This window comes from Phyllostomus hastatus, unplaced genomic scaffold (genome assembly GCF_019186645.2).
Source record: "Phyllostomus hastatus isolate PE091 unplaced genomic scaffold, TTU_PhHast_1.1 phas_scaffold_1674, whole genome shotgun sequence".
Taxonomy (NCBI): domain Eukaryota; kingdom Metazoa; phylum Chordata; class Mammalia; order Chiroptera; family Phyllostomidae; genus Phyllostomus; species Phyllostomus hastatus.
The window spans coordinates 25,760,759-25,788,071 of NW_025334011.1; the positions used below are offsets into that span (position 1 = coordinate 25,760,759).

At 52.3% G+C, this 27,313-nt stretch overlaps 1 protein-coding gene across 4 annotated transcripts in view; it reads left to right on the top strand.

Moving 5' to 3' along the window:
- Positions 1-25,947, top strand: part of PFKFB3 (6-phosphofructo-2-kinase/fructose-2,6-biphosphatase 3) — a 73,605-nt gene extending 47,658 nt beyond the window's left edge. For 2 of the 4 annotated variants that reach the window (XM_045857685.1, XM_045857682.1), the window contains exons 2-17: positions 6,685-6,810; positions 7,753-7,849; positions 8,521-8,587; positions 9,150-9,224; positions 9,581-9,637; positions 11,709-11,833; positions 12,593-12,800; positions 13,333-13,479; positions 13,652-13,756; positions 15,182-15,311; positions 15,963-16,025; positions 16,150-16,214; positions 17,997-18,170; positions 19,706-19,728; positions 21,720-21,772; positions 23,218-25,947. In XM_045857685.1, coding sequence (XP_045713641.1) covers positions 6,685-6,810; positions 7,753-7,849; positions 8,521-8,587; positions 9,150-9,224; positions 9,581-9,637; positions 11,709-11,833; positions 12,593-12,800; positions 13,333-13,479; positions 13,652-13,756; positions 15,182-15,311; positions 15,963-16,025; positions 16,150-16,214; positions 17,997-18,170; positions 19,706-19,728; positions 21,720-21,762 — 1,505 coding nt within the window. In that variant the 3' untranslated portion in view covers positions 21,763-21,772; positions 23,218-25,947. The remainder of the gene's footprint in view (positions 1-6,684; positions 6,811-7,752; positions 7,850-8,520; positions 8,588-9,149; positions 9,225-9,580; positions 9,638-11,708; positions 11,834-12,592; positions 12,801-13,332; positions 13,480-13,651; positions 13,757-15,181; positions 15,312-15,962; positions 16,026-16,149; positions 16,215-17,996; positions 18,171-19,705; positions 19,729-21,719; positions 21,773-23,217) is intronic. The other 2 variants (XM_045857684.1, XM_045857683.1) reach the window with 2 other exon arrangements.
- The last annotated feature ends 1,366 nt before the right edge of the window (positions 25,948-27,313 follow it).

Sequence of the window (27,313 nt, forward strand, 5' to 3'; positions counted from 1 at the left end):
GAGAGTCACCTCTTCAAAGGGTAGTTTCAGTGGTTTGAAGGAAACACCGCTCTTCCAAGTAACATGCGAGTAACATGCCGCGGAGCCCATCAGGTGGATAGAGTAGAACCTGGTGGTGGGTGTTTTGCCCCAGGCCAGGTTAGATCGCCTGAGAGGTAAACATGGGATCCCAGGTGCAAACCCTACGGGCGGCTTCCAGACTTCAGTGGCTCCAGTTGAGCAGGAGGTGGCCTGCTGACCTTCCCCGCTGTCAGGTTTTGCAGGATCATCATGGCCATGGTGACAGCTCACACAGCTCAACACCTTGGGCTTTGTCCAGGTCTGAATCACTGTCTCCACCCCATGTGCCCCAGGAGGTTGAGGGAGCTGGCCCTGTGGTACTTGGTCACACTGGTGATGGGGAGCTGGTAAGGCACTCCTGACACTGGGGGCCACTCCTCTACCATCTTGTCACCTCTGCTGAACCTAGGCTTTGGGGGGGGGGGTCACAGAAGCCTTAAGGAAAACTATCTTTGTAAGGTAGTCTGGGGCTTGGCAGGTCTGTTTCTTTTAGATAAACTCTTTTAAAGAGCTCATAAACTGGGCTGACCACAGTATGATTTCATTTCTATAAAACCTGTTGGTAGTGAGGAATGCATTGCCTCAAATCCCAAGGGAGGTTGGCCACAGTAAGATGCAGAAACGATCTCGCCCTTTGTGACTTGGAATAAAACATATTTATGGAGCACTTTGTAAACTGTAATTGGTGGTACAAATATAGGTTGGTTATATGCATGTGTATGTGCATGCACTTGTATGTATGTGTACACACAGGCATATTTGGCAGTCCCCTGAGGTTCATGGTGGTGGGCTGAGGTTTGGGAGGAATGACGCTGAGGTTCTGCGCAGAGGGCACTGAGATTGGCTGCATTTGCTTAGTTGTGTGGTTCTGAGAGACACAAGTGTGCAGCGAAGCTTCCTTCCTCCAGGCATTGGAGACCCATCCATTAGACTCTGTCAGCCTGCACGTCTCACACGCAGATGAGAGATTTGCCTAAAAATCCCTGTCAGAACCATTCAGAGCTTGGGGGGTGGGAGTGCTAAAGCTGATGGGTTAATTCCCTGTCGCCGCCTACTTCTGGAATTCTGAGTGTGGTTCTGAGGTATACTCTCAGATGCATTCTTTCTTAAAAAAATATCTGCAGCCAAAATAGTTATTATGGTATATGCCCTTAACTCAAGTAGCAGTGACTTTCTGTGTTTACGTAGCTACATTGATCTCTCATCGGAATAGAGAAAACAGGGTATTCTTTCTTGACATCTTTCCTGATCACCCTCTTCCGCCCGCACCTCATTCTTTAATGGCATTTGGAGCATTGGATGGATTTTCTTCCTCCCAAACCCATTACCATCTTTCTAAGTGGTGTCCTGACTGGGGGTCTACAGCACATTCCTCTGAGGGCATGGGGAACATTATTCTTCATAGGCAGGGATCAGTAAAACAACAGAGAGGCTTAGATGGATTAGGTTTCTTGATATTCTGCTTCTGAAGCACATCCGTTTGATGCCCTGTTTGTGTAGCTGCATTGTGGTGCTAAATGCTTTTTACAAAACCTGCAGCTTCCTTCAAATGCAAACCGTAACTCAGGGCAACTTACTGAATTAGTGAACCATCTTCATCGGCAGGGATAGCAATTACTAACTGGTAAGGACTGCCTGTCCTTTCTGTTATATCAGTTACAGTGGAGAGTCTCTGCATACGAGTCCCTACTTATTTACCCACTCAGAGCCTCAGTTTTCTCATCTGTGAGCTAGGTTAACACCATCTACTAAGAGAGGGTTTTCATCTCAGTAGGGACTAAAAACCACTGGTGATATTCTAACTTAAAGAAGGAAGAAGGTGGGGGTGCTGTTCAAGAGAAATCCCCACCTGTCCATGGGTGGCCAATATAGTTGATTCTTGGCTCTGCCTGTATGTTAGTGTCATTTTGGGGGTGAAAAATCCATACAGGTACTCCAAACCAAATTAGAATTGCCGCAGGGGAAGCCTGGGCATCCTATTTTTTAAGAGCTTCATAGGTTCAGCCACTGGTGGAGAAAGAGCCCCTAAAGGATTTCAGGTGAGAGACACTTGGGTGAGCGCCAACCTTGTCCCTTAGTACTTGTTCCGTGGGCCCTCACCTCACTTGTGGGTGTTCGTTTCCTCATCTGGAGTGCTGAAAACCATAAAGGCTGGTGCTGATATAGGTTGCTGTCGAAAGCATTTCAAGTATGTTATGGTGTAGTTAATCCTTGTAAGAAACTGTTTGAAGCATCCCTCCATTTCGCCGAAAAAGAAACTAAGACTGAGAGATCAAGCCACTTGTCCAAGGTCCAAGGAAGCTGTGGGAACTGGCTTTGAACTCTGTTTATTGACTCCAGGCCCTGCCCTCTAAGCCACTATTGCCTCTCAAGGTTGTCAAATGATTCACTAAAAAGCCCTGTCCCTCGCTGTCCTGGCAGCGACCATGTCTGGTTGGGAAGCCCATTTATTGGATAAAGATCAGTTAGGCATGCGTTAAAATGTGCACACTAAGTAATAAATTAGCATGATATTCACCAAATAGTACTGAAGAGCCAAGTACTGGCTTGGCTGGGTTCTCCCCACCCCTTTAAAGCCTCAGGCACACCCGCCTAGGGCAAGCTCACTTAGATATCAGTTCTTAACATCAACTAAGCAGACTCTTTGGGCTGATGGATCTGGGGAGAGGGTTTACGTCCAGTAGACAATAGTTAAGTGTTCACTATCACTTTCTGAACCTGTATTTCATTCTCCCAGGTCCAAGTGCAGGCAGCCAGTTACCCAGGGGGTCCTTCTCAGGCGTAATTGCAGGGTCATAGCAGGTCTTTTTCTAGAGTTGGTTGTGCCCTTGCCAGGAGGGAGTAGGTTTCAGTGGTTACTGTAGACTTGCGGCAGTCAAAATGTCATTAGGCAGTGCAGGGGCTGAGCCTACCTGCGTGTGTCAGTCTTAAACACCACCCCCCTCCATTTGTTTGTTCCCCTGGGACTTCTCATTGAAGCCGTAACTTACCTGCTTGTAGAAAAGAACACAAATGACTCGGCATCTTTTTGAGGTTAGCATTTCTGGGTAGAAGAAAGCTTGTAGGAGGGATGGGAGCAGCAGCAAAGTGTCTTCCAGGGGCTTATTTTCTGAGCCTGGGCTGTGGGTGTCAGCACGGCGGGTGAGGACGGCTGCTGAGTGCCCTCTCACTCACTCGTGTCAGTACGGTGCATGCTGTCAGAGAGGTCAGCGGCCCGACCTGGGCTGTGAGGCTGGGATTGGAATTGTAGCCTCTGTCCTTCCGGCTAGCCTTTTCCCGGATTGGCTGCCCAGGTCACCATAGGTGCCGTTCCCGGCACTCACCAATGAGCCTCCAGGTTATCCTTTGGGTCCTGTAACCGGTTACGTGTGGGGAACTAGCCCATGCAGCCGGGGTGCATGACATACTAAGAAAATGGTGCGCCTGGCTGTGGACAATCAGGTCTCAGCCCAGGTGCCATTCGAGGACCCCAGTCCTGCCTACCCAGTTCTAACTCACCCAACAGCCATGGCTCGTCCCAGTGCCAGCACTCTCCAGAGGGATGTCTGCTGTGCGCTGTTAACATTTGTTACTCTCTGAAATGTATTTGGGCTTTTATTTGTGTAGCATCTGTCCCCCCACCACAGACTAGGTGCTTCTCAGCACAGGGAGGGTGCCCACATATGCCTCGTGCTCACAAGGCACCCGGCACGTGTGTCCTTGAGTGAATGTGGTGACACTAGAGAGTTGAGGGTGAGCTCCCAGAACTTGGTGACTTTCTCTGAGCTCCTGCTCAAGTGATGGATGGCCTTAACCACAGGTGACACTGTGAGCCTGAGCACCAGCCCAACTGCGATCAAGGTGTTCACAGTCTGTCCCCCACAGTGATCTCTACACACTTGCTGCTCTGACCCTTTACCCAGTGAACACCTACAGTCCCCACGTGCACATTTATGTTGACACCTAAATCGATGTCTCAGTACATCTATGTATAAAAACTTCTGTGTCAAGAAGAAATTAAAATATCAAACATTTGTGTAAGAGGAAATGAAACACAAGTACTTTTTGGGAAATCCTGTGTTAAGACCCCGTAGTGTTGTTCCCTAGTCTCTGTGTTGTTGGGGAAGAAGACAAGGCAGAGGTCCAGGGAGCCTGGTATGAGGGGTGGGAAGGGCTCTCCTTCCCACAGGTTAAAAAAAAGGGGGGTTGTGGAGAAGAAGAAAGCGAGGGTCTGGGAGGAACTGAAGCAGGGGCAGGTGACTGTAGGCCCACAAAGGTGCTTGAGATGCGCTGTGACTTTAAAAAAAGAGGGGGCAGAGATGAAGGAGACTAAGCCTCAAAGGTTTAGTCAAAACGTTTTGTGGTTTCCCTGCTCATTTGGAGACCCAGGAGCGGCTGGGCCCGGGGACAGCTGCAGCCACCTTTGGCAGTCCCCCTGCAGCTCCTTTGGATCTTATGCAAGAAGCCCAAGGAGTAGGAAGCATGACTGCTGCTTTGCCAAATAGGGGACTGATGGTTTATTTGGGTTTGCCATTCAACCTGATTTTTCGGCTTAAGATATTTACTCTGCTATGTCTTTTGTGTGTTTTTTTTCTGCCAAAGCATCTACTGCCAGAGGAGATTTGGAGGTTTTTGCGTATGATTAGTGGATAATAGAATTAATCCCCAATTCGTTAAATCAGTCAGTCTCTGTCTCCACTTCCTTGGCACGAGTCCAACAGAAGCATCCCCTGCATGTGCGCAGCTAGAGCTAGAGCGTGTGAGTGTGTCCATCTGTCCCTGTGCGTATTTGGGTGCTCTTGGGAGCAGCAGCATGGTGGGCACATAAGCTAGGACCAGGGAAAAACCGGTGGCTTGGGGGAAGAACTAGCAGAGTAAGCATTGTTCTGGAGCACACGTGAGAACACTTTCCTCATGTGCCACCTGTAGCTGCCACAGTGCATGCAGCAGTGTGTGTCCCTGTCCCCACTGGTTTTCGGGGATCCCATCATCTTTCTCTGCTTGCCCCTCGGGACTCCAGGAAGCCCACTGGCACATCTTTTCGTCACTCTTGTGCTCACATTAAGCACTTGTTTGTTCCTGGCTGTTGGAATCTGAGGAATCCTAGTCGAGAGCTTTTGTGGCTCCTGAAAGTGCCCTGGCCTCTTGATGGCCCTTCCTCCTCCTCCTCCTCCTCCTCACTCTGCATGGAAGTCACTGGTGGCCTAAGACCATGAAAGAAATAGCCCCTGTGCATTGTGCTTGCTCCCTCCTTGCCCCTGGCCTACAGGTCCGGGGGCAGGTCCTAGAATAGCACAGTGGGTGTTTGGACACCTGACCTCAGTTTGGTCTCCAGGCCGAGAATGGGACTGTGTGAGGGCACATCCAACTTAGGAGGAGGTGTCTTCCTTCAAGCCTGTGCCTGTCAGTGGTCTGTTGGTTTCCCCTCCTCCCCCACGTGGCACTCACCTGTTAAAGAGAGACGGAGCACCTGTCTTAAGTCTGGCGGCTGCCTAGATTTGGGGTGCAGCCTGAATAGCTTTGCCCGCACTCTTGTGGCCAGTGCCTGGGAAGCAATGCTGCGTGGCTATGAGGCATGCTGGGCTGATCGTGCAAGCCAGTGAGTGCCGGCCAGCGATGCCGGGCTGGGAGTGGTTAGACGGCCGGCCTCCTGCTCCCAATGGGCAGCTCCTGGCCCACGGCCCACATGCGCTCATCATCACCAGGATGCTGGAGATGCCTGAGTCTCAGGGACAAGATGCCCGTCAAGAAAATAATGTGTGTTAAATGTCCAGAATAGGGCTCTTTGGGCTGCTTGCTTGAAACAGTGAAAAACCTCTCTCCTTGGTGTTTTGTTTGATTGAAATTCTGGAGACCATGGGACAGTAATAGTCAATCAGTGAAGCGAGAAGGAGATTCACAGGGCAAGACCTCTGGGTTTCCTGGAACTCTGCCTGGGTGGGGCTTGGTGACCTGGAGCATCTGGGACTCTGTGGTCTGCCATTTTTCAGCAGGGCTCTGGCATCAATCAGAACTTAACAGAAAAGGGCAGGAGAGTTTCGGAGACAGAGGGATTAATCTATCACCCTTAATGGGGGTGGGGGCAGCATTCTGGGTCCCTGACCTATTTTCATTTGATGAACTCTTACTTTTTAAAATTGTCTTTAAACAAAAATTTTTAGGAAGGCCACCCAGACCTTCTGTGTGGAGGTTGGGAAGTTGATGATTGGCTTCTCTATTTTGACTGTGGAAGCCCGCTCTTACCTGTCACCTCAATTTACATATTGCATTTGGAAATGCTTCTCCTACTGTGAACCTCATCCTACTTGGTTTTTGAGGGGGTCCCTTCCTTACATGCCCAGAATGTCTTCCACTCTGGGGTTAGTAATGGGGTTCCAGGCTGGCTTTAGAGCCCTGCAGTATGTGGCTGGGAATTAAGGTCACTGTCATTCATCATCTGAAAGCAAGAAAGATGGAGCTGCAAGGTGTGATTAAAGGGCCCTGGCCACCAGGAGGTGCTAGTCCTGCCGGGTTGTGTATGCCCAGGGCGTTACAGTTGGAATGAAATAGGAATTTCTCTGGAATTTCTGTTTGTTGTAGGGTACAGGGCTCTGTCTGTCTCCAGCACTGCTTCATCTGTGGCACTGTTCTTTGTCGCTCTTCTAGCCTGTGGGCCGAAGCTGACCAAGTCCCCGACAGTGATCGTCATGGTGGGCCTCCCAGCCCGGGGCAAGACCTACATCTCCAAGAAGCTGACTCGCTACCTCAACTGGATTGGCGTCCCCACGAAAGGTGAGGCCGCGTCCCGAGACTGGTAGTCACACTGTGTGCTGCAGTCCCGCTCACCCGCCTCCTTCCCCATGTCCACCTGCTGGGACTCACCATGCCAGGCCACTCTTGGCCTGGTCTGACCCTGTAGTAGGGCCGGGGGGCTCTTTTTGCTCTGTCACCCACCACACTGTTTACTTTGTGCTGGGTGGGGTCTTTTTCTCACTGGCTGCCCTGTTATTCCCACTGCCCCGGATCCTGCGCAGCTCAGCCCTCGCCTCCTTCAGAAGCCTCTCTAGCTGCTGCAATCTATGCTGACCTTTTCCTTTAAATTCCCAAGGCACTTAGTGGTGACATTCCTCCACTGACTGTCATAAAGTGCTGCATGCCAGTTGACTATATTTTGATGAGTCTTTGCCTGGTGTCCTCGACTACAGAAAATGTTGGAAGGACAGGGATTTATTTTTACATTTGCTGTCCTCCACTGGTCACAGCACGACGTCTTACACAGTCAGTGCCCAGTAAACACTCAGTGTTTCCCGTGGGCACTGGCGGCTGTGTCAGCAGAAGAGTGGCTCAGTTGGACCTGGCCGTGTTCCTCGGCATTGTCGACAGACATCACGCCCCCTATTTTCACTAACTGTGACTGCCACCTGTTCTCACAGTCTCGGCCTCCAGTCCCTGACCTTATGAGGCTGGACTGGACACTGGGCAGTAGGAGACGACCTGCAGAAAAACAGGCAGCTCCGAGCCATGTTCAGTCTGGGGGAAGCTGGGCGGCCTTCTGGGTCAGTGAAAGCACTGGGCCAAGGGGTCCACTTCCTGGCTCCCATGCCTTAGTGATCTCATTCAAGATGCTGTGCATGTTTGTACTGGCTTGGTTTCCTTTGTTTGGAGAGTGTTCCCAGTGGCGAGCTGCCCCTTCTTCCTGGGGCCGGCTAAGAGTCCTCTCTTTTCTGTCCACAGTGTTCAACGTCGGGGAATACCGCAGGGAGGCTGTGAAGCAGTATAGCTCCTACAACTTCTTTCGCCCTGACAATGAGGAGGCCATGAGAGTCCGAAAGTAAGGCCCGGGCTGCTGCAGGAGGCCTTGGGCTTCTGTTTGCTTTGCTTTGCTTTGGAAAGCCAGGTTCTGTAAAAGAAAGAGGAAGGAGGCCTGCGGTGTGGCTCCTCGCAGGTGGCCATCTGATCCGGCCTCATCTCCCTGGGCGTTAGGAGGAGTTTCCTGGCCTCTCTGAGGCTTGTTGCTTTTATCTGCTCCAGATGGTCCAGTTCGGCTGATGCTATACAGATCAACAACAATGTTTCACTATTAAGAATGAACAAAATTGTTTTCATGGAAAATCAGCTGTTTATATGAAAAGAATTTTTTTAAGCTCAAAGTTTAAGCCCATGAAACCTAAGTGCAATGGCTTCACTGGCTACATTTGAGATTCACCTGGCAGTTTGGAAAGATCCTGATGCCAGGCCTACCCCAGACCAGTTTAGTGAGGATCTCTGGGCAAGACCTCGGTCAGGGGTTCTTAAAAGCTCCCAGGGGGCTCTCACTGTGCAGCCAGCATGTGTGCCACCCCTGCCAGAGGCAAACGGCAGCCCTCTGTGCAGGCTCTGAGGGGGAGCCCCTGGCCCTCAGGGTCTGGGCCCGGCCAGCCTGAGCAGGTTCTCAGTAGAATCTTCAGTCACTTTCCTCTGCTGGGCCGGCTCTGACTTGAGCTCTCTCTCTTTGTGTTGCAGGCAGTGTGCCCTTGCTGCCTTGAGAGATGTCAAAAGTTACCTGACGAAGGAAGGGGGCCAAATTTCAGTAAGTCTGGGGAACCCTCTGGGTCTGTCTCCAGTCCTATAGTGGGGTGGTGCCTTGGAGAGAGTGAAATGTAGACACTGGCCAGAGCAGTACTGAGGGCCACTGTGGGGACACCTCAAATGGGGACAGATGCCTCTGCCCTGAGAGCTGAGGGAAGCAGGTAGCTAGAACAGCACAGGAACCCAAGAAGGTAGTTGGTGGGATGGACTCAGGGGCACAGCAGTTGGTGGGCTCTGCTCAGCCCTCCGTGCACTCAGCACCGCCCTGCGAGGCAGGCTGGACCTGGGGTGGCTGCAGCCACGGAGCCAGGGTCCCTTCCCCTGCATGTCAGTGTTGTTCATTTGCTTTAAGGACTGTTCCCATCCCTCTCTGTCCCTCCCTGCAAGCTGGAGGTGGTGGGAGAGGGCAGGGTGGTGAGGGCTGTGGGCAGGGAGCAGTTTCTTCTGGAACCACATATTTTGGCTTCTGCCTAGAAGTGACAGGCCTGACCTACTTGGTGACTTGGTAAAAATACTGTTAAACTCAGACTTGGGTTCTCTTCACTATCCTTGTTTCTCCTCAGGTTTTTGATGCCACCAATACTACTAGAGAGAGGAGACACATGATCCTTCACTTTGCCAAAGAAAATGATTTCAAGGTGAGCCAGACTTCTTGTCTTGCCCTCGAGTGCTCAGGAGGAAGGAAGCCCCTCAGGAATCAGCTGATTGACACTTGGTTCTTCAGCCCCCGCTGCTCTGGTTCTGCTGCAGACGGATAGGGCCTTCCTGGGGCTGGCTCTCAGGGTTACCAGGACTGGGGAGGGGGAGGCCTCTCTGTCTGTGGGGGAAGGACTGGGATTGAGCAAGTGGTTCATTTTTTATGTTTTGAGGATTTGTGAGCCATGTCATTCCTCCTCACAGTGATACCAAAGTTGGCATCACAGTGATACCAAAGTTGGCCCTTTGTGCTACCACAGGTATTGTTTCCTAAGGCTCCTGTCCCCCTTCTTCCCAGGTGTTTTTCATCGAGTCGGTGTGCGACGACCCTACAGTTGTGGCCTCTAACATTATGGTAAGACAATGCAGAGTCGCTGCTCTGATAGCGCCGCCTGAGAGAAGCAGGGACGCAGAAACCAGGCCTGGCCCAGGGGGAGGAACTACACTGGAGAACAAGCTGGCTCGCTCCGCTTGTCATTGGTTTCTGTCGGAGAGGTGGGGTCTGGGGCGGTCAGGAGTGCAGAGTGGTATTTGGCTTACAAGCACGTTCTGTGCGCTGGCCTGGCTGTATCCAGGGTCCTTTCAGACAGTTAGTCAACAGAAAGCCTTCTTTGTGGGACAGGAGAGGGAAGGCAGGGTTCAGGACGAGTTTTTGTGGGTGGCACAGTTTCTGATGGGTTGCTTGAGGCAAGGGGCAGCTTCCCCTCCACACGGGAAAGGGGGAGCAGGCTCGTTACTATTAAGGGCCCTAGCAGATCAGAGTAGGACTTGGCGGGCTAAAGGCAGGATTCCTAAGTCTGACAAGCACAGGGGTGGCCGGCTGTCTTCTTGCTGGTGCGTCTACCGTATGCCCTCCTCCTCTCCCTGTGTCGTGGGGAGGTTGCCTGAAGAGATCGAGGGTAATTGGCAGTTTAATTTGATTAATTCTTAAGTTGTATCACTTAATAGCCATAGATCACAAATAGAAACAGTTACTGTGAAGACTTTACCACAAGCCGCCTTCTCATGTTGTAGGTATTTTCCTGTCCCACTTCAGTACATCAGAATAAGACGTAGCTATAAAGACAAGCAGGTTTGATATTTCTACAGGAAGCACTGTGGTATTGCTGCATGTAAGTGTGCATCTTTCAAAGGATGCTGAATGCTCATTAGCTTCTGATATTGGGCCTCTTCTCCAAGGCAGTGAGAATATTTGCAAGCATATCTAAGAAATGAGTTCATATTTCAGGAAAGGCTATTCAAATTGTGGAAAAACACTCCAGATTGGGTTCAGTGGAAGAGGCTCCAAGGATGCGGAAACAAGTCATTGTAGTCTAAACAAAGGGCTCCGCTGTTTTCTTTGGTTTGGTTCTACTCGTTCCACTTGGTGGTAAAGGACGGAGCAGTTGCAGAGTCACTCTTCCCCAGCGAGCAGTCACCATGGACGTGGCCAGGAGTCCCTTTCACCTCCACCGCCCCCCCCCCCCCCCAAGTTCAGAAGCCTCTTTCTCTGATTAAGCTGCAGAGCGACTTGGCCGCTCAGGCCATTCCGCTGTGCTCTCCGTGGGGGTGGCTGTGCTAGGGAGAAAAGATTTGCTTTCAAGTGCTCAGTCCCATTGTTTTTCTGCAGTCTCGTGACTGTGCAGCCACCAACGCCATCCAGCCCTAGAACGTTTTTCTCTTCCCAGACTGAAACTCTGCACCGTGAATCACCAGCTCCCCCTTGCATTTGGGTTTTGCAAGAGTAGCTGCCTCTCTTTTATGTCCGTGCTAGTTGTTGAGGAGGAAAAGGACACATGCATTAAGGAATTCAGGGTTTCCCTGAAGTCTGCCAGGCTGCTCAGACCTGTTGTTCACTCAGAGGAGATGGCAGGCCCAAGAGTTGATTCTCTGTCTTCCTCCCATAAGAGCAAACCTTGGAAGGGATCCAGGTAGAAAAGTGTTAATCAAGGACCAGCTGCTGTGTGTTCTGCCCGTCCGTGGAGAGTGGAGGAAGAAGCCTGCGTGACACGCGGGGCCTGGGCCGTCGCCAGCAACTCCCTAGTGCAGCTCTGCTAACGGACAACCTCCTCTGCTCTTGGTGTGGGAAGCGTGGCAGATGCTTACACGGAACTCAGCTGGGTTGAGGGCTGGGAAGTCTGAGGGTGACACGGCTACTGGATGGATCCCAAATCCTGGCCCATTCAGAGGTGTTCATTAGACGTCTAGTGGGCCTCCTGTCTCTGTCCACCCAGACAGTGATCCTTTGTCTGCCGTGCCGCTCTGCCCGTGTAATCACTGGGTCCTGACTCAACACCAGCATCTCTCTCTTTTCTCTTAAACACTGGGTCCGATCATCATTATTCTGAGTCTGTTTGTGCTTTCCAGTTTGTCAGCCCCAAATCCTGCTTCAGCTATGCAGAAAGCCTCCAGCATGATTCATCAGCTGCCTCTTTGTGGTGTTACAGGAAGTGAAAATCTCCAGCCCAGATTACAAAGACTGCAACTCAGCAGAGGCGATGGACGACTTCATGAAGAGAATCAGTTGCTACGAAGCCAGCTATCAGCCCCTCGACCCCGACAGATGTGATAGGTAATTCTTAAGGGGTGATCGTCTCTGAATCACTTACTTGAGGGCTTTTAATGTTTCCTGAAGTTCCCACAATGTGGTTGTTCCTGGACATTTTTAGATACTCTCTTCTAAAGTATCTTTTAGCCCTGGCCAGTGTGGCTCAGTTGGTTGGAGTGTCATCCTGTAAACCAAAAGGCTGCTTGTTTGATTCCTGATCGGGGCACATGCCCAGGTTACGGGTTCAGTCCCTGGTCAGGGAGCGTGTGAGAGGCCATTGATGGATGTTTCACTCTCACGTCAATGTTTCTCTCCCTCTCTCTCTGTCCCTTCTTTCTCCTGTCTCTAAAACCAGTAAGCCTGTATGTCCTTGGGTAAAGAGAAAAAAAAATCTTAAAAAAAAATCCTTGATTACACGTTCATTGTAACTATTTCAGACACTATGTAGAAATGCTGAAAGTGGATATTTGAGCCCAGTCTTGCTGTGGTCCCTTTGGTATTGCCTTTCTTTCCTTCCATTCTCTTGCTTTTCTCTCCCCCTCTTCTGGGAGGCGAGTCGGCCTCTTGACCACACACACTGCTGCATGAGCTACACACTCATACTCACACTCTGACTTTCAGATCAAAGAGATTCAGGCTGTGCCCTCACGGAGCGTACGCCAGCCGCTGTGGCTCTGTTGGGGCTAAGCTCTGCGGTTGGCCCCCGCTGGGTGACCTGACCCCGGCTGGCAGTGCTGTGCTGGCGGGAGCAGGGTTCTGACTGCCCGTCACCTTTCTGTGCAGGGACCTGTCCCTGATCAAGGTGATCGATGTGGGCCGGCGGTTCTTGGTGAACAGAGTTCAGGACCACATCCAGAGCCGAATCGTGTACTACCTGATGAACATCCATGTGCAGCCCCGCACCATCTACCTGTGCCGGCATGGCGAGAGCGAGCACAACCTCCAGGGGAAGATCGGAGGGGACTCAGGCCTGTCCAGCAGGGGCAGGAAGGTAGGAGGGGAGCAGTGGGGAAGGCAGGGGACTGAGGATGGGGTGTGTGTATGTCCCTATGTATGTGTGTATGTGCATGTGTCTCTGTGTGTGCGTGTCTATGTGCATCTCTGTGTGCATCTGTCTACATTTGTGTTCCCGTCCCTGTGTGTATGTCCATGTCTGTGTAACCCCATGTACGTGTGTGTTCCTGTCCCTGTGTATATGTCTGTCACCCTGTATACGTGTGTGTGTTTCTATGTGTCTGTTCCCGTTATGTGTCTACATACGTGTCTCTGTGTCTCTCTGTGTGCATCTGTATGTGTCCCTGTGGGGGGGCCTGTGTTCATGTGGACGGGAAGGGAGTGTCTCCGGGGCTGTGAGGAGGGGGTGTGGGAGTAGCTTGTCAGTTGTTCAGTCTCCTCCTCACCATTCGAATGACAGCAGGGTGACCGTCCCCAGTGTGGAGTGGGAACGAGCCCTGCACTGCTTCTTCAGCAGGCCCAGGAGCCTGGAGTCCAGTGTGTGTCCCTTTTGTCCCATGCCCTCTCAGTTTGCCAACGCCCTGAGCAAATTCGTGGAGGAGCAGAACCTGAAGGACCTCAAGGTATGGACCAGCCAGCTGAAGAGTACCATCCAGACGGCAGAAGCTCTCCAGCTTCCCTACGAACAGTGGAAGGCGCTCAACGAAATCGATGCTGTGAGTTCCAGGCCTGGCCATGGCCGTGCGGGCGGCAGCAGGACAGCAGGGAAGCCTCTTCCAGCCATATCTGTGGAAGTCCTGAGAGCCCTTCCAGACCTGTGCTGGGTTGACCAATTTGAGCTGGCCCTGCAGGCATGTTCCCTTAAGTGACCTTTGGTGTTTTCTGCAGGGTGTCTGTGAGGAGATGACCTACGAGGAGATAAAGGACACCTACCCCGAGGAGTACGCTCTGCGTGAGCAGGACAAGTACTACTACCGGTACCCCACCGGGGAGGTACGTGTGCTGGTGCTGCTCCCCCTTCCACCTAGGGTTCGTTGTCAATTCGACAGAGTATGGTCAGCCGTGGCTGCTGTGTGCTGTGCGTGGGGGGGCGCACGATGGTCCTTCAGAGGCCGGGGTGTCAGGGGAGGGCTGCTGGGCACCCAGGTGGACAGGTACTAGGAACGGATTGCACACAGTGAGCCCTGCACTTGTTCTGATGCTTGTTCCTGGCCTTTTACCTTCAATTCGGGTCTTCCTAAGCTGAACCTTGTGACCAGCTCCGAGAGCAGTACAGTTGTATTTTCCTATGAGCAACAGTGGGAGGTGTGTGTCTCTAACAACATACAGAACAATGAGAGAGAAGAACAATCGTGGGTGGTTATTCACCCGATTCGGGGGTTCTCCCCTTGGCTGCGTGGGAGATGGCAGACACGTCATCTCACGCCAGTCATGCTGACTGAGTTGACACTGATGGAGGGCATTCTCAAAAGCTGTTTACAACTTACTTTGGCTGAGCAAGCAGCTGCTTAGAGCCCTGGACAGAGAGTCTGGAATGCAGGTGGTCCCCTGGGGTCCCCTTTGGGCCTCCACATGATGACACTGAGTGGGAATCCTTTCTGTCTGTGGCCTGTCATGTCTCGGTTCCCCCATAGCCCAAGGTGATGTCCTTTTATATCACCCTGGCCCTTGGTCCCTGGGACCTGGTTAGCAAGAAGAGGAAGGGGGACAGCAGAGAGACCATTGTAAATGGGAGCTTGGTGTTTTTAAAAATCATAGGCCTACCCCTTCTTTTTCAACTTATTTTTACGGACAAAATTTACATAATACAAAATTCACTGTTTTAACATTTTAAAGTATTTAATCCAGTGATTTTTAGTATATTCACAATATCATGCAACCATTACCACTAATTCTAGAACATTCCATCAATCCAAAAAGAAACCCCAACCTGTTAGCTCTCAGTCTCCATTCCCCCTCATGCGCCAACCACGAATCTACTTTCCGTGGAATTGCCTGCTTGGGACGTTTTACATAAATGGAGTTGTACTACACGGGGACTGCTGTGTCTTGCTCGTCATGTAGTTTAACGTTGTCAGGGTTCATCACGTTGCCCCGGACCAGGACCTCCTTTCCTCATGCTCTCTCGTGTAGAGCCTGAGGGGAGGGAGGGAGCAGTGAGAGAGGAAGGATGCAGATTCCGTCCTCTCAGGGTTATTTCTCCACATCCTCATCAACCCTGATGACTCCCTTTCTGAGGGAGCCAGTTGAGGTGGCTTCCCCAGCGCCCACAAGGGCTCTGAAGTGCCCCTGGGTCTTGACTGACTGACTGATGGGTTGTGTGTTCTCTTAGTCTATAACAAGGGGTGGCCTGGGAGGCGAGCTGCCACCTTCCTGTGTGTGCTGCCACGACACAGCACCCGTCCCTCTGTGTTGCAGTCCTACCAGGACCTGGTGCAGCGCCTGGAGCCCGTGATCATGGAGCTGGAGCGGCAGGAGAACGTGCTGGTCATCTGCCACCAGGCTGTCCTGCGTTGCCTTTTGGCCTACTTCCTGGACAAGAGCGCAGGTGCCTCCCTCCCCCAGAGCTCGCTGGGCGGGGTGGGATTGGGAGCTAGCTGCAGCCCCGAGAGGAGGGAGGGAAGCCAGCCTCTGGGTTTGGGTCGCTTCGATCTCATCCTTCCTTACCCAATCCACACAGGCTGTCTGTTGTGCTGCCTTGGGCCCTTAGGCCCCGCCCTTCCTTGTCAATCCCTCTGAGACTCCGCAGCACAACGCCAGGCACGGTGGGCCAGCAGCTCCGTGAAACAGCCCCTGAAAGCCTGCGTCCACTCACACCTCAGGGGCTTTGGGAGGGACAGCTCTTCTCTTCAGCCCACCTCTGGGGAGCAACCGCCCAGAAACCTCAAACTTAAAATTTGAGTCAGTCTGCATGAGGTTCAGCTGAATCTCCACGCACCTAAGTTGTTTGGGGAATGACTTTTTTTTTTAACTGTAACTCATTGTGCGAGAGAGTGTTTGGGGTTCCTTTTGATTTTGTTCTTCGCGCTAGGTGTTTTTTCTAGGGCCACCGCCTTGAGTGAGGGGTGGGGGCCAGGGGAGACACCCTTGCCCAGCCAGGCCTCCGAGGTTCCGACCTGGCAGATCTCTCACTGGGGGCCTGGGAATGTCCATGCTCGAGTCTCATAGCTAATCGTGGGGCTGTTTCTCTTTTCTTCAGAGGAGATGCCTTACCTGAAATGCCCCCTTCACACCGTCCTGAAACTGACTCCAGTCGCTTATGGTGAGTATGGTGACATAGCCCAGGCCGGGTGAGACCGGCTCCCCAAGACAGTGGCTCTGGTGGTTGTGGGGCTGTAAGCGTCCCATCCCCTTTAACCAGGAGCTGCTCTCTCCCCCCGCCCCAGGTTGCCGTGTGGAATCCATCTACCTGAATGTGGAGTCAGTGAACACACACCGGGAGAGGTCAGAGGTGAGTGGAAGTTTCGTGCCTCTGGCCCTTCAGCGCCTCCATCCTGTTCTCCACCCCGAGGACTGTCGAGTGGCGGGACCAGTGCGTGTGAACTCTTGGGAAGCACCTAGTATGGTGTTGCCTGTAAATGCTGACGTATGTCTTCCAGTGGGTTCTCCCTGAGGTAGTTTGTTGAGACTCTGCGGGCCTGGGTGACTCCCTCCCCTCCCTTTTCTTAGTATCTGTGTACTCATGCCCTGTCTTTCTCTGTGGCTTCTTAGTGTCTTCTTTTTTCTCTTTCCATGCGTTCTTCCCCCATTTCTACTTGACCTGAGAAGTGAGTGTTAAAGAGGAAGACATATTCTGCTCTTAAATGGAATCACAGCACAAATATTGTTGCCTTTTCCTTTGGGGTGCCTGAAACTATTTTCAAGTTCCAGAGTTACAGGTTGAAACAGGATCAGCAAATCTGCTCAGTCATCTCTGTGCACTTAAGTACAGAATTACCAAGAAATGATAATCATGCAAAAGGAAGGGGAACTGGAGAAACATATGATTTGCGTTTAGAGGCTGGTGGGTGGAGAGTTTTTCAGGAGACCCCCGTGCCTGGTAGCATTGGATCTCCCCCGGAGGTCTGAGACTCGGGCGGTCGGCCTGGTGGGCTCTCCCGAGGGCAGGGCCAATTTCCACCCAGGCGGGTATTGTGGAAGAAAGTTGAAATTTACTTTGTACCGACTGGAAGTGCGTGCTTTGCCAGCATCAGTCCGACACTTCCACGTACACCAAGTATGAAATTCCCATTAGTGCAGGGGACTTTCCTGTTTCCTGGGAGCTTGGCCAGAAGATTTTGGCATTAAAATTCTGGCTTCCACCAGCAGTTGCCTGGCTGGTTGACTGAAACGCAAGAGGATGGCATCCCTTGGCTCTGTGTTGCCCTCTTCTGAATGTGGGTGGTTGGAGGATGCTGCATTTCTTCAGGTTCTGGGGGAAGCAGCCTCCCAGCCTGACCCCCAGCAGCAGGGTTCAGCTGAACTGGGCTCTGATGGTCCTTGAACACTGTATTGTACAGAACCAGGACAGGGTCTTGGTGGAGACCGACCCTAACTCAGGCTCCTGGGTCATGAGCTACAGTGACAAGCCATGAGGATCACTATGGCACTTGGTGAGAAGACTAGTGTTTGGCCACTTCTGCCTCCCTCGGGTCTTCTGTGTCTTCAGTCCCTTGGCTGGCTTGGAAACCTGCCGTTCTGGTCCAGAGCCGGAGCATAGTTACGGGACGCAGGAGCCGTTTCACATCTGCTCTGCAGATCCTGGCTTGTGGGCAGCTCGCAGGGGTCCAGAACGGACACCTCCCCCTGCCCTCCTGCTGTCCTGACCCCTTAGTGGTTGTGTGAGCCTCACGCTCAGGCCTCTCTCCCCTTGGCTCTCCTTCTCAGAGGATGGCATCGAGGTTCTTTTCTCCCACCCTGGTACCTGCTGTAATTGAATGACTGTGCAGAAGTGGTCCTGCTGTTCTTCCTTCACCTGCTTTGTGAATGTCATGTTTATTTGGGTGGGCGTCTCGGAATGATCCGGAAAAGGGGTTTGGGGGGAGATCGTCTGCTCATCTTGCCGACTGGGCGATGCTAGACAAAGAGGCAGCCCCGTGGCCCCAGGGCCATTCACCTTGGTCGGTCTCGTCGTATCAGTAAAATCCAAAAGCAGAGCAATGTGTTGTATTTGGATTTGATTTGTTTTTTGGCTTATTTACTTTCCCTCTCCACGTAACTGTCGCCTTCTCTCTTTTGTCTTTGTCTTGCTTAGGACGCAAAGAAGGGACCTAACCCACTCATGAGACGCAATAGTGTCACCCCACTAGCCAGCCCTGAGCCCACCAAAAAGCCTCGCATCAACAGCTTTGAGGAGCATGTGGCCTCTACCTCCGCTGCCCTGCCCAACTGCCTGCCCCCGGAGGTGCCCGCACAGCTGCCCGGACAAGTGCGTTACCCCCCCGCCTTTCCTTCCTTGCAGTGTGTCTCCTGTCCGGGTGGGTGGTGGAGGGAGAGCGCGTGGGGATAGCCTCAGGAGTGTGGGGCATCCTGGAAGTCTGCAGGCAGGTCCTCCCTGGCCATGGCTGCGCGTGCGCACACCTGCTGTGTGAGGAGGCCACCTCCCCTGGGCAGACCTGGGCAGAGCAGAAGAAGTGGTGAGGTGTCTGTGTCCCATCCACATTCATGCACAGGTTTTTCTCGAGAGAAGTTGAAGGCAGCCCCTAGCTGGGAAGTCAGTCTCCATGCAGCTCTGGGCCGTTGGCTTCGGTGTGGCCTGAGGGTGTCTTTCCTGTCCCAGACCCTTGGCTGCGTAGTTTTCCTTCCTTTCTTGCCATGGCTCCCCGTTGCAGAAAAGCTGTAGTCGAAGGGGCCCATGGAGAGTGTCCTCACCTGCAGCCGGTGTGGCCTGGGGAGAGCCTGGGCAGCCCGCCTCACAGAGCTGGGTGGTCCGGAAATGGCCACCGCCTCACGAATGTAGTTCATTTAGCAGATAGTAAAAAAAAGAAAACCAAAACACTGAAAACCAACTAAATTTCACTTTATTCAATACGAAGATTAAAGGCTGAAAGATCGTGGCTGTTGGGCATTAAGATTTGTTTTTAGAAAACCATTTTTTCCTTCAGTGACAGCCAGGAATCTGTGGGGCATAGAAAACTCTGGGCACAGGTTTGTTCCCACCGAGGGGTGTCCCCCCACCTCTACCCACTAGGCCCGGTCTCTCACAAATAAGTCACAGCTGAATTTTGAACTGGATTTGTTTATGAGCTCCATGCTGAGGCCCGCAGACCCTTTCCGCATTTCTCCTGAAGCTCATTTAAACCCTGTGGTGTCCAGAAATGTGATGTGGGGGCGGGTGCTGTGCAGCCTCGGGCAGGCCACCGAACCTCTTCGGGCCTCAGTCTTCTCGTCCGTGGAATGGGGGAGTGCCTGCTGCCAAAGCAGGTGGAATGGGGGAGCAAGTGCTGAGTGTGAGCACAGTGGTGTCTGCCCCCGGCACCAGCTGTAGGATTTTATTGTCAGGCTCCCTCCCTCCCGAGCCTTCAGTCCCCTTATCTTTTAAAATGAGGGGGTAGGATGTGGAGCTGTCTACTTAGTACTCCTTTCAGGTCTAAAATTAGAGGTGTTTTTATGAAAACTGAGAACTGAAGTTCTGCGTGGTGTGTCTATGACACTGTTTTGGTGTAAACTATGGGTCCTAGTTGGAAGTTTAGAGGCCACCATCGGTGACGGTTGGGGGGTCCAGCCTGGGCTGGGCTCGGGCATGCAGGGCTGCACTGTCCTGGGTCACAGAGGACGCGTGGCGGGGCCTCCCCGGCCCTCTGACAGGACAGTCCCCCAGGGTTGCCGAGCTGAATCCGCAGGGAGCCTGGAAGCTGGGCCAGGCGGGAGGGTCCCAGCAGAGGATGTCCTGACTCCATGTGACTCGGACCTCATAGCCTGTCCCACTACTGACCTCTCTCTCTCCACCTTTTCTCTCTGCAGCCCTTGCTAGGGAAAGCCTGTTTGTAAGTATTTTTCTCTGAATAATTTTTCTGCTAGCACCTCTTTCTCCTTGCTTGCCAGTTTGCCCCCCTGCCTGTTACTGTGTTGAGGATAACGACGGTTTCTGTGGGATCTGAAGGAGGAAGATGGGCACAGGAGGAGGGGGAAGGGGATTCAGGGATTATTAAGCAAGGACACGAGAAGTAATGACGGCCCATCTGTTTTCTCTGTGCCCTGATGCTGCCACTGCTACAGCTGGCCCTTCCTCCTCGCTGCCTGTCAGGGTCCTGGGTTACCATTAGTATTAATCTCATTTGTCCCTCTGGCCTCAGATCTTGGTGGTAAGCTAGATGTTACCCTGGCTACCATTGTGTTTTAAGTTCTGTGTCTCCCCTGGAGAGCCCTTTTGTTTTGAGAGGAACATTTACCCAGAGCCTAATCTGCAAAACAAAAACAGAGAGACCCTGCAGTTTCTCCTTCTTGTCCTGGCAGGGACCCCCACTCTGGAAACTGTTGCTCTGGATCCAGTTGTCCTGCATGGGGACCTGCTCGGCCTTAATGGCCATGTTCAGGAGTGGGAGCCGCTTTTGAATCAGACCTGCGTGGTTTCCCCTTTCCTATAGCCAGAGCTCTGTGCAGAAAGTTCTGGTTAAGTTTCGGCCAGAGCGTTTCTGTTGCCCTGGTGGTTCTATATCGTAGCCACAGTGACAGCCACCATGAAATATCACCCTCCCCAGCCACTCAAATCTCGCAGATGAGGAGAGGGCTTGAGAGTTCAGCCTGATGAGCCTTAGAGGCTTGGCTTGTTCTGGGAAAACAGTTGTTTGGCATCGAGCTTAGGTTAGGTGGCTGCACCTGTCATAAAATGTATTTCATCATACTCTACAGATTACGGAGAACATGCTTGCTCAGATCTGCTATCTTTGATCCTTAAAATAACCCCAGGACGTTTGCAGGGCAGACGCTATTCCCGTTTACCAGATGAGGGCTGAGGTTAAGTCACTTGCCATGGACATCCTGCCAGTGAAGTGGCAGAACCCCGATTTAACCAGGCCCCCCAGTCCTGTCTGGGCTCGTTTTGGGGAACAGCCAAGATACTACTGTTCACCTGCCCATGTCCCGGGCACCTGACATTTGCATCCTGTGGGGCTGCCCAGAGCTGCTTGATTTACGTTTGTCTCTTGTATCCTCTCCCTGCAGCAGCTTCCCAAGGCTGAGGAGTGTTTACTTAATGTGTGCATAGTAGCAGCTCTATGGGTCTGTGTATTTCCTGTTCCTTTTGACCCATGGTCTGCTGTTGCCAGGGAAGAAATCTTCCTTCTGGGGAGGGGAGCATTCTCTGTGGCCTCAGCACCCAGCGCAGCTGGGGAGAACAAGCCCATGTCTGGGGCCGAGGATCCCAAAATGTGTTACTAAAGTCACACTGAGCCGGATTTGGATCTTGGCTCTACTATCCTCTCTCCTTGGAACTCTGGGCAAGGTAGTGCAATTCTAGGATGCCAACTCCCTCAGCCGTAAAATGGAGATAGGAATGTTACAAGGTGTTTTGATAATGTAGCACTTACAGAATCTCTGGCACATAGTCAGTGCCCAGTGGCTGGTAGCTGTTCTCGAGGGAGAGGCGGTGCCCTGTGCTTTGGTGGGTATGTCCTACGTTCTGGTTTGCACTCCACTCTGCATTTCGATGCCCTCCTGTTCCTTCCACACAGGCCAGAGGGCTTTCTTCTTATGAGGAGCAGGAGCACCAAGAGAATGGGAAGCAGGGGAGCCCCTGGGATTGTGGCTTGAGGATGCCAGTGAGGGTGGTTTCCCTGTGAAGTGGGCGAGACAGCCTAGCCAGACGCGGTGCCCTGCAGTCCCTCCCCAAGGGCTCTGTCAGTGCTTGGGGCCAACCATTCACCCTGCACCCTTGATTTTGAAATTTCAAATGCACACTAAGAACAAAGTACTACTAAAGATGTTTTGTTTTTCTTTTCCAACATGTTTCTTCCTTTGCCCCCACTATGCTTGAAAGACGAACTGTCTGTCACATTTTCTCAAAGTTTTCTCCTTATTAACCTTGGAAAGGTAAATGGCTTGGTGCATGCCCCTCTCTGTGCCCTCCGCATCTCTGAGTCATGGCATCTCTGCCCGGCAGGGCGTCTGGTTCTGTGTGAACACTGCCCATTGTAAAGTACGTGACTCATACACCCTGTGCCAGAGAACTTGTGGTTTTTAAGAGCAGCACCATTGTCTTGAAGTCCCCTCTCTTGCTTCCTCCTTTCCCTTCATGCATCCTGTGCCAGGGACACCATGAGTGAATGGTTTGACGTAGCCTGTGCTTGCAACCACCAGTGTCATTGTCTCATTGCTGTCCTTTGTGGGTGCTCGGAGCCTTGGGCTTGCCATATACGAGGGCGGGTTGGAGCTAGCCAGGCAGTGGAACCTCACTCTCTGATCCCATAAGTTGGCTGGGTTGCAAGGTGACAGGGCCTTCCCCAGCAGATGCCCCCGGCCCCAGAGGCTGTCTGACACACTTGTGGTTGGAGGGTCGGGTCACCTGGGCTGCTGAGTCTGGCTGAGAGCAGGCTCAGATCTGGGCTTCAGTGCCGCCAGCCCGGGGTTCTCTCCTGTAGGGATTTCTGCACCTGGGCCCTCGGTTCTGCATGGGGAGAGGAGGAGAGGGGGCTGAGGTGATCTTTGCATATCTGTCTGCCTGGGTCCCCTTTGCTCCCTGGACCCATTTAAGACAGTCTTACTGTAGACTCTTAGGGTGGGAGAGAATACTTTTTGAAAGGCGTTTCCCTTTTTTGCAGGTAAATTGAGGAGGTTAGGTAAAGGGACTGTGGCTATGTGGTGGCAGCCATCCTCTGTCCCCAGCCGGCTGAAAAAACATTTTTTTAAGTAGGTGAGGCTCTGGTTAGGAATGCTCTGACTAGAACGGGAAGAGAGCTTTAGTGACAATGCCCTCTCAGCCTGGCTCCCTTGCCTGGGTCCTCCCCCACCATGTCTAGCCAGCTCGCAGCACCTGTGCTCCAGCGCTGAGCCCATGTTCCTGGGACCTGGATCCCGAGGGGCGAGGTGTGTGGCTCTGCTTGAGCCAGGTTGGGAGGAGAGTCCTTATGCTTCTTTAGGGGCTCCCGGCACATCCTCTGCCTGGCGTGGCCAGCAAGACTTCCCTGGACTCTCAAGGGCTGTGAGCTGAGGGTCTCTTAGGTGCTGACCCCATTGCTCCCCAGAACAGCTCTGACCTACAGAGCTGCCTGCTGTCCCCACCCTCCTTCCTGCCTCCTGCAGGCAGATGCCAGGCCTCTGCCACGAGGCCCTTCTCCCATGCGGCTCTGGCCTTAACCTCCACGTGCTCCTGGGGCCTCCCTGGGCAACTGCCAACAGTTTGGTTAATATGCTCTTTCAGGTTGTGTTTTTTGTCTGGGGAGGGGGAAGGTGAAATCTCAACTGCATGGCTTTAGTCTTTTGCTTTAGAAACCTAGGCAACAGTAATAATAATGCCCCCTCTTTTCCCCTGAAAACAGAACATGAATGGCTCGCAGAGCAACGTCGACTCCTCCGGGACACACTGAGGCAGACCCGTTGGTTCCGTTCCATTTCCTTTCCTGCAGCTTAGGTAGGGGCTCTTCCATCCGCCTGAGGCCAACGGTTCCAAGGACTTCTCCCGGAACGGGACAGGGTGCCACGGAAGAGGGGTCTGCTGGTCAGAGTGAACCCATGCCCCCCACGGCACTGGGGTGGCCGAGACCCCAGCATGCCTTTCCTGAGTGTGCGCAGAGTCCATGCTTCCTCATCCAGCTGTGGCCACCCCCGCCCCGACCCTCCCCACTGTCCAGTGCTGAGTGGTCTCACTGACTCTCCACAAGGCTGGGTGAGGACAATGAGCAGTGGAGGAGGTGAGAGAAGGCCCTGAGGAGGGCATGTCGGATACCTCTGTGCTGTTTGATTTTGTTTCACTTTTGTGAGCTTGGCCTGGAGTGTTCCCAGCTGGGGAGGTGAATTTTAGGATTCTGCTCCCAGAATCCTAAAATTAAAGGGGCCTAGATCCCAGCTGCTGAAGGTTCAGGGATGTTGAAAACTCGCACAAGGCTTGTCTGTGCATCTTGGCCTGGGATGTTGACTTGGGAAGAAAGGACATGTGCTGGGATGGGGCCGGTCAGGACAGCCGGTCTGGAGGTGCAGGCAGAAAGAAGCCCCCGAGCTGGACTTGCTGGTCAGCTAAGCAGTGGCCTTCCGCATGTCCACACACCTTCCCAGGTCTGTGCTTGGCCTCTGAAGATGTTGAAGGACCATCCGACTGTGTCAGCGAGAGGAAACAGCACCAGGGCCTCACCCTCCAGGGGAGCTGTGTGGTCCCTCCACTCTCAGGCCTGGATCAGAGGCCCCTGAGAGGTGGTTCTCCTGGGGCTGCTTGCTTTTGCGCCTTTTTTTCTGGCAGAACATGTGACCCGAAAGTCACATCTTCTCTTCAGAACTTAGATGATTGGGTTTTGTGCCCTGGGGGCTGGAGCTGTGAAAGAATGTGGGGAATTGGGCCATGCCCACAAGATGAGGAGCTCAAAAGGATTCCAGGGGTGCTGGCTGGAGCCTGCGCTCAGATCGGTGGGAGACGACCCTGGGAGACAGCGTGCAGGAGAGCGAGGATCCTGGGAGATAGCGTGGAGGAGCACGAAGATCCGGCCTCCTTTCTTCAGGACATCCTTCACCCCCCTTATTTGCCAGATGGGGACAGTGGCCCTCACTCTAGGCCACTTCCTCTAAGAGGCTGTTGGTGGCGTCCTCAGACTGAGCTGCCATACACTTTCGCAGAGTGCCTGCTGTGTGCCTGGCATGGTGTTGGGTTCCTTGGGGAATGTGGTCTCCATTCAAAGCAGGGGTTTGGGGACATGTGATGATGCTCAGCACCTGCAGTTTCTACCTGCTGGTTTTTCCTTGTTGCCTCCAGGTCCTGGGGGAGGAAGGGGGTGTCCTGAGGCCCAGGAGAAACAATTTGGAGATTCAGCATTTGTCCAAATAACCCTTTGAGAATCCTTCTAAAAGCTGGTGCCAAAGGTCTCTTTCCTCTCCACCCTCTGCTTTTAAGCCTTGCATCCTCACCCCTCTCAGCCCACAAAACAGCTGAGGGTGGGGGTGGGCAGGCTTGGACAGCCGGAGCTGGAAGTGGAGAGAACAGCTATTTTTGTTTTTGCGATGTTTGAGAGGAGCTCCTGGAGAATGTACATTTCTGTGGTTGGGATTACATGGGAAATGGAACACACTTCAGAAACCCTACAATCAAATTTGAGGTTTTCACACCAAATCACTCACACCCTGTCCCCCCCTTGGCAGTCTGCCAGAGAGGAGGTCTGTATGTACATTCTGTGCCACCGAAGACTTGGGTTATTTTCCCTGTTTCCTGCTGTCTTGAGTCTAGTGGATTCAAGTGTATGTGTGTAGGTTGGTCATATATTTAGACGCAGGGGCCTGCAGTTCTGCTCTTGAGGGTGACTTGATTGTGTCCCACCTTCTGGACCTCTCTCAGGGTGTCAGCGCTAACTCCTATTCTTGACTCTCAGCAGACGATTTGAGTGGGGCTGTGTGAAGGTGCTTCCCTTGCCTCTGGCAGCCTGATGTCAGCACAGACTTACATGGGGCCTTGCCTGCCACAGGACGTGGTTTGCAAGAGCTGAGGTGGGGAGGCAGACATAAATGGATGGGGAGGGGGACCTCGGAGAGAGCAGGAGGCTGCTGAGGTGAAAGCCGGTGACCTGCCCCAAGGGGGCGTCGCATGGAGCTGCAGTCATGGACCAGTGTTTTGCCTCTCACCCTCTGCCCCCTGAAAAATAACTGGGACCAATGTTTTTAACTTTGCATATTTGTTTTGGGGTAGGTATACCCCCTCTCTCCTTTTTCTGTCCTGAGACCGTGGATGAAACTCTTCATTTAGGGGGAGGAGAAAAACTGTTTGAACCACACCAATGATGATTTCGTTTGTAATACTTGAAATTTATTTTTTTATTATTTTGATAGCATATGTGCTATTTATTTATTTAATGTGTATAGGGGAGCCTGAAAACAGAAAGCTTTTTAGATTAGGTTTATTGTTCCTTGGTTGGCTTGGGGCCTTCTGTGTGTGACCTACAACTTCTCTGCATTCTGTATATCTGGATTAATTACCTGGGACGAAGCTGTGCCAGCTTTCAAACAGGAGCTGCCTTTCAGAAATTTGTATATTTTGCAGTTGCCAGAACAATAAAATACCTGATTGAAATACACTGAAGTGCACCTGTGGTCCTTTTGGGGCGGGAGAATCTTTGACGCTTGGGGTCAGCGTGCCCAGCGTCACTGCTTGGCTGTTATCTCCCTCCCCGCCCCCTTCCTTTAGACGGGACGTGCAGACACCCATCACCTAGTGCCAGCCCTGGGGAAACAATAAAGTGTGTCAACTTTTAAGAAAAAGTTAATAGACTTTATTTTTTATAGCAGTTTTAGGTTGATGGGAAATAGCAGCTAGTATGGAGTTCCCATATGCCCTCTTGTCCGTGTACTAAGTCTCCCTTATACAAATTTCACTCATGTGGTGCATTTGTTAACAGCTGATGGATGAGCCAATATTGATCCATGATTGTTCATTGGAATCCGTGGTTTTCACTAGGGGCGGCTCTGTTGCACAGTTCCATGGGCTTTGACAAGTGCATGCTCACATGCGTCCACCGTTACAGTGTGCAGTGTGCCCCTCAGTTTTCACTCCCTCCATCCCATGCCCCTTCCCCAGCGCCTTCCCCCAGCAGCACTTACACACACACAGCGGGGCTGGGCTGGGCCTGCCCTCCACCCAGGTGCTCCCCTGCCGGCAGGCCAGGGTGGCTGGTGGGAGCCTCCGGCCCATTGATTCTCTAATCTTTGTCCTGGGCTCCCTTTCTTCTTTTCTCACCAGCACAGTTAAGATGTTTAATTTTTTTTTTAAAGGGAAAGGAAGAAGAAAGAGGAGCAACATTAATCAACCGCCTCTAGGATGCCCTCAACTGGGGTCCAGGCCCGCAACCCAGGCATGTGCCTTGATTGGGAATGGAACCAGAAACTTTGGGGTTTGGGGCCAGTTCTCAACCCACTGGGCCACACCAGTGAAGGCAACAATATTTTAACTTAGAATTATTTAAAAAACAGTACCACTGAAACTGGAAAAGACACCAGAGTTCAGGCTGCCTGTCACTACCAAACCCAATAAGCAGAGACAGGGATTGAATCTTCATGGGTGCTTTATTCAGATGGCCGGTGATCTGAGGAGATGGCGGGTTCATACTGTAACAGACCACCTTTTTGCAGGCCGAAGTTTTTATAGCAGGGAATAAACAAGGTGTGGTGAGGGGTTTTGAAATTCAGGGAAAATTTATTGGATTAAAAAAAATGACTTCAGCCTTCTTGTCCTCGGCAGTCGTCTTTAGCTGTGTCCTGGGCGGTGGTCATCTCACCCTGGAGCACAATGGCTTAGATACCATCTTGAGTTGCTTGCAGTCCTCCTGAGGAACAAAGGTGGAACTGCTTATCCTGGAGTCAGGGTGGGTCATACCTTCAGCTCCTGAAACAAAAGCTTTCACATGCATTGATTACTAAGCTTATTAGCTATTACTTAAACTAAAA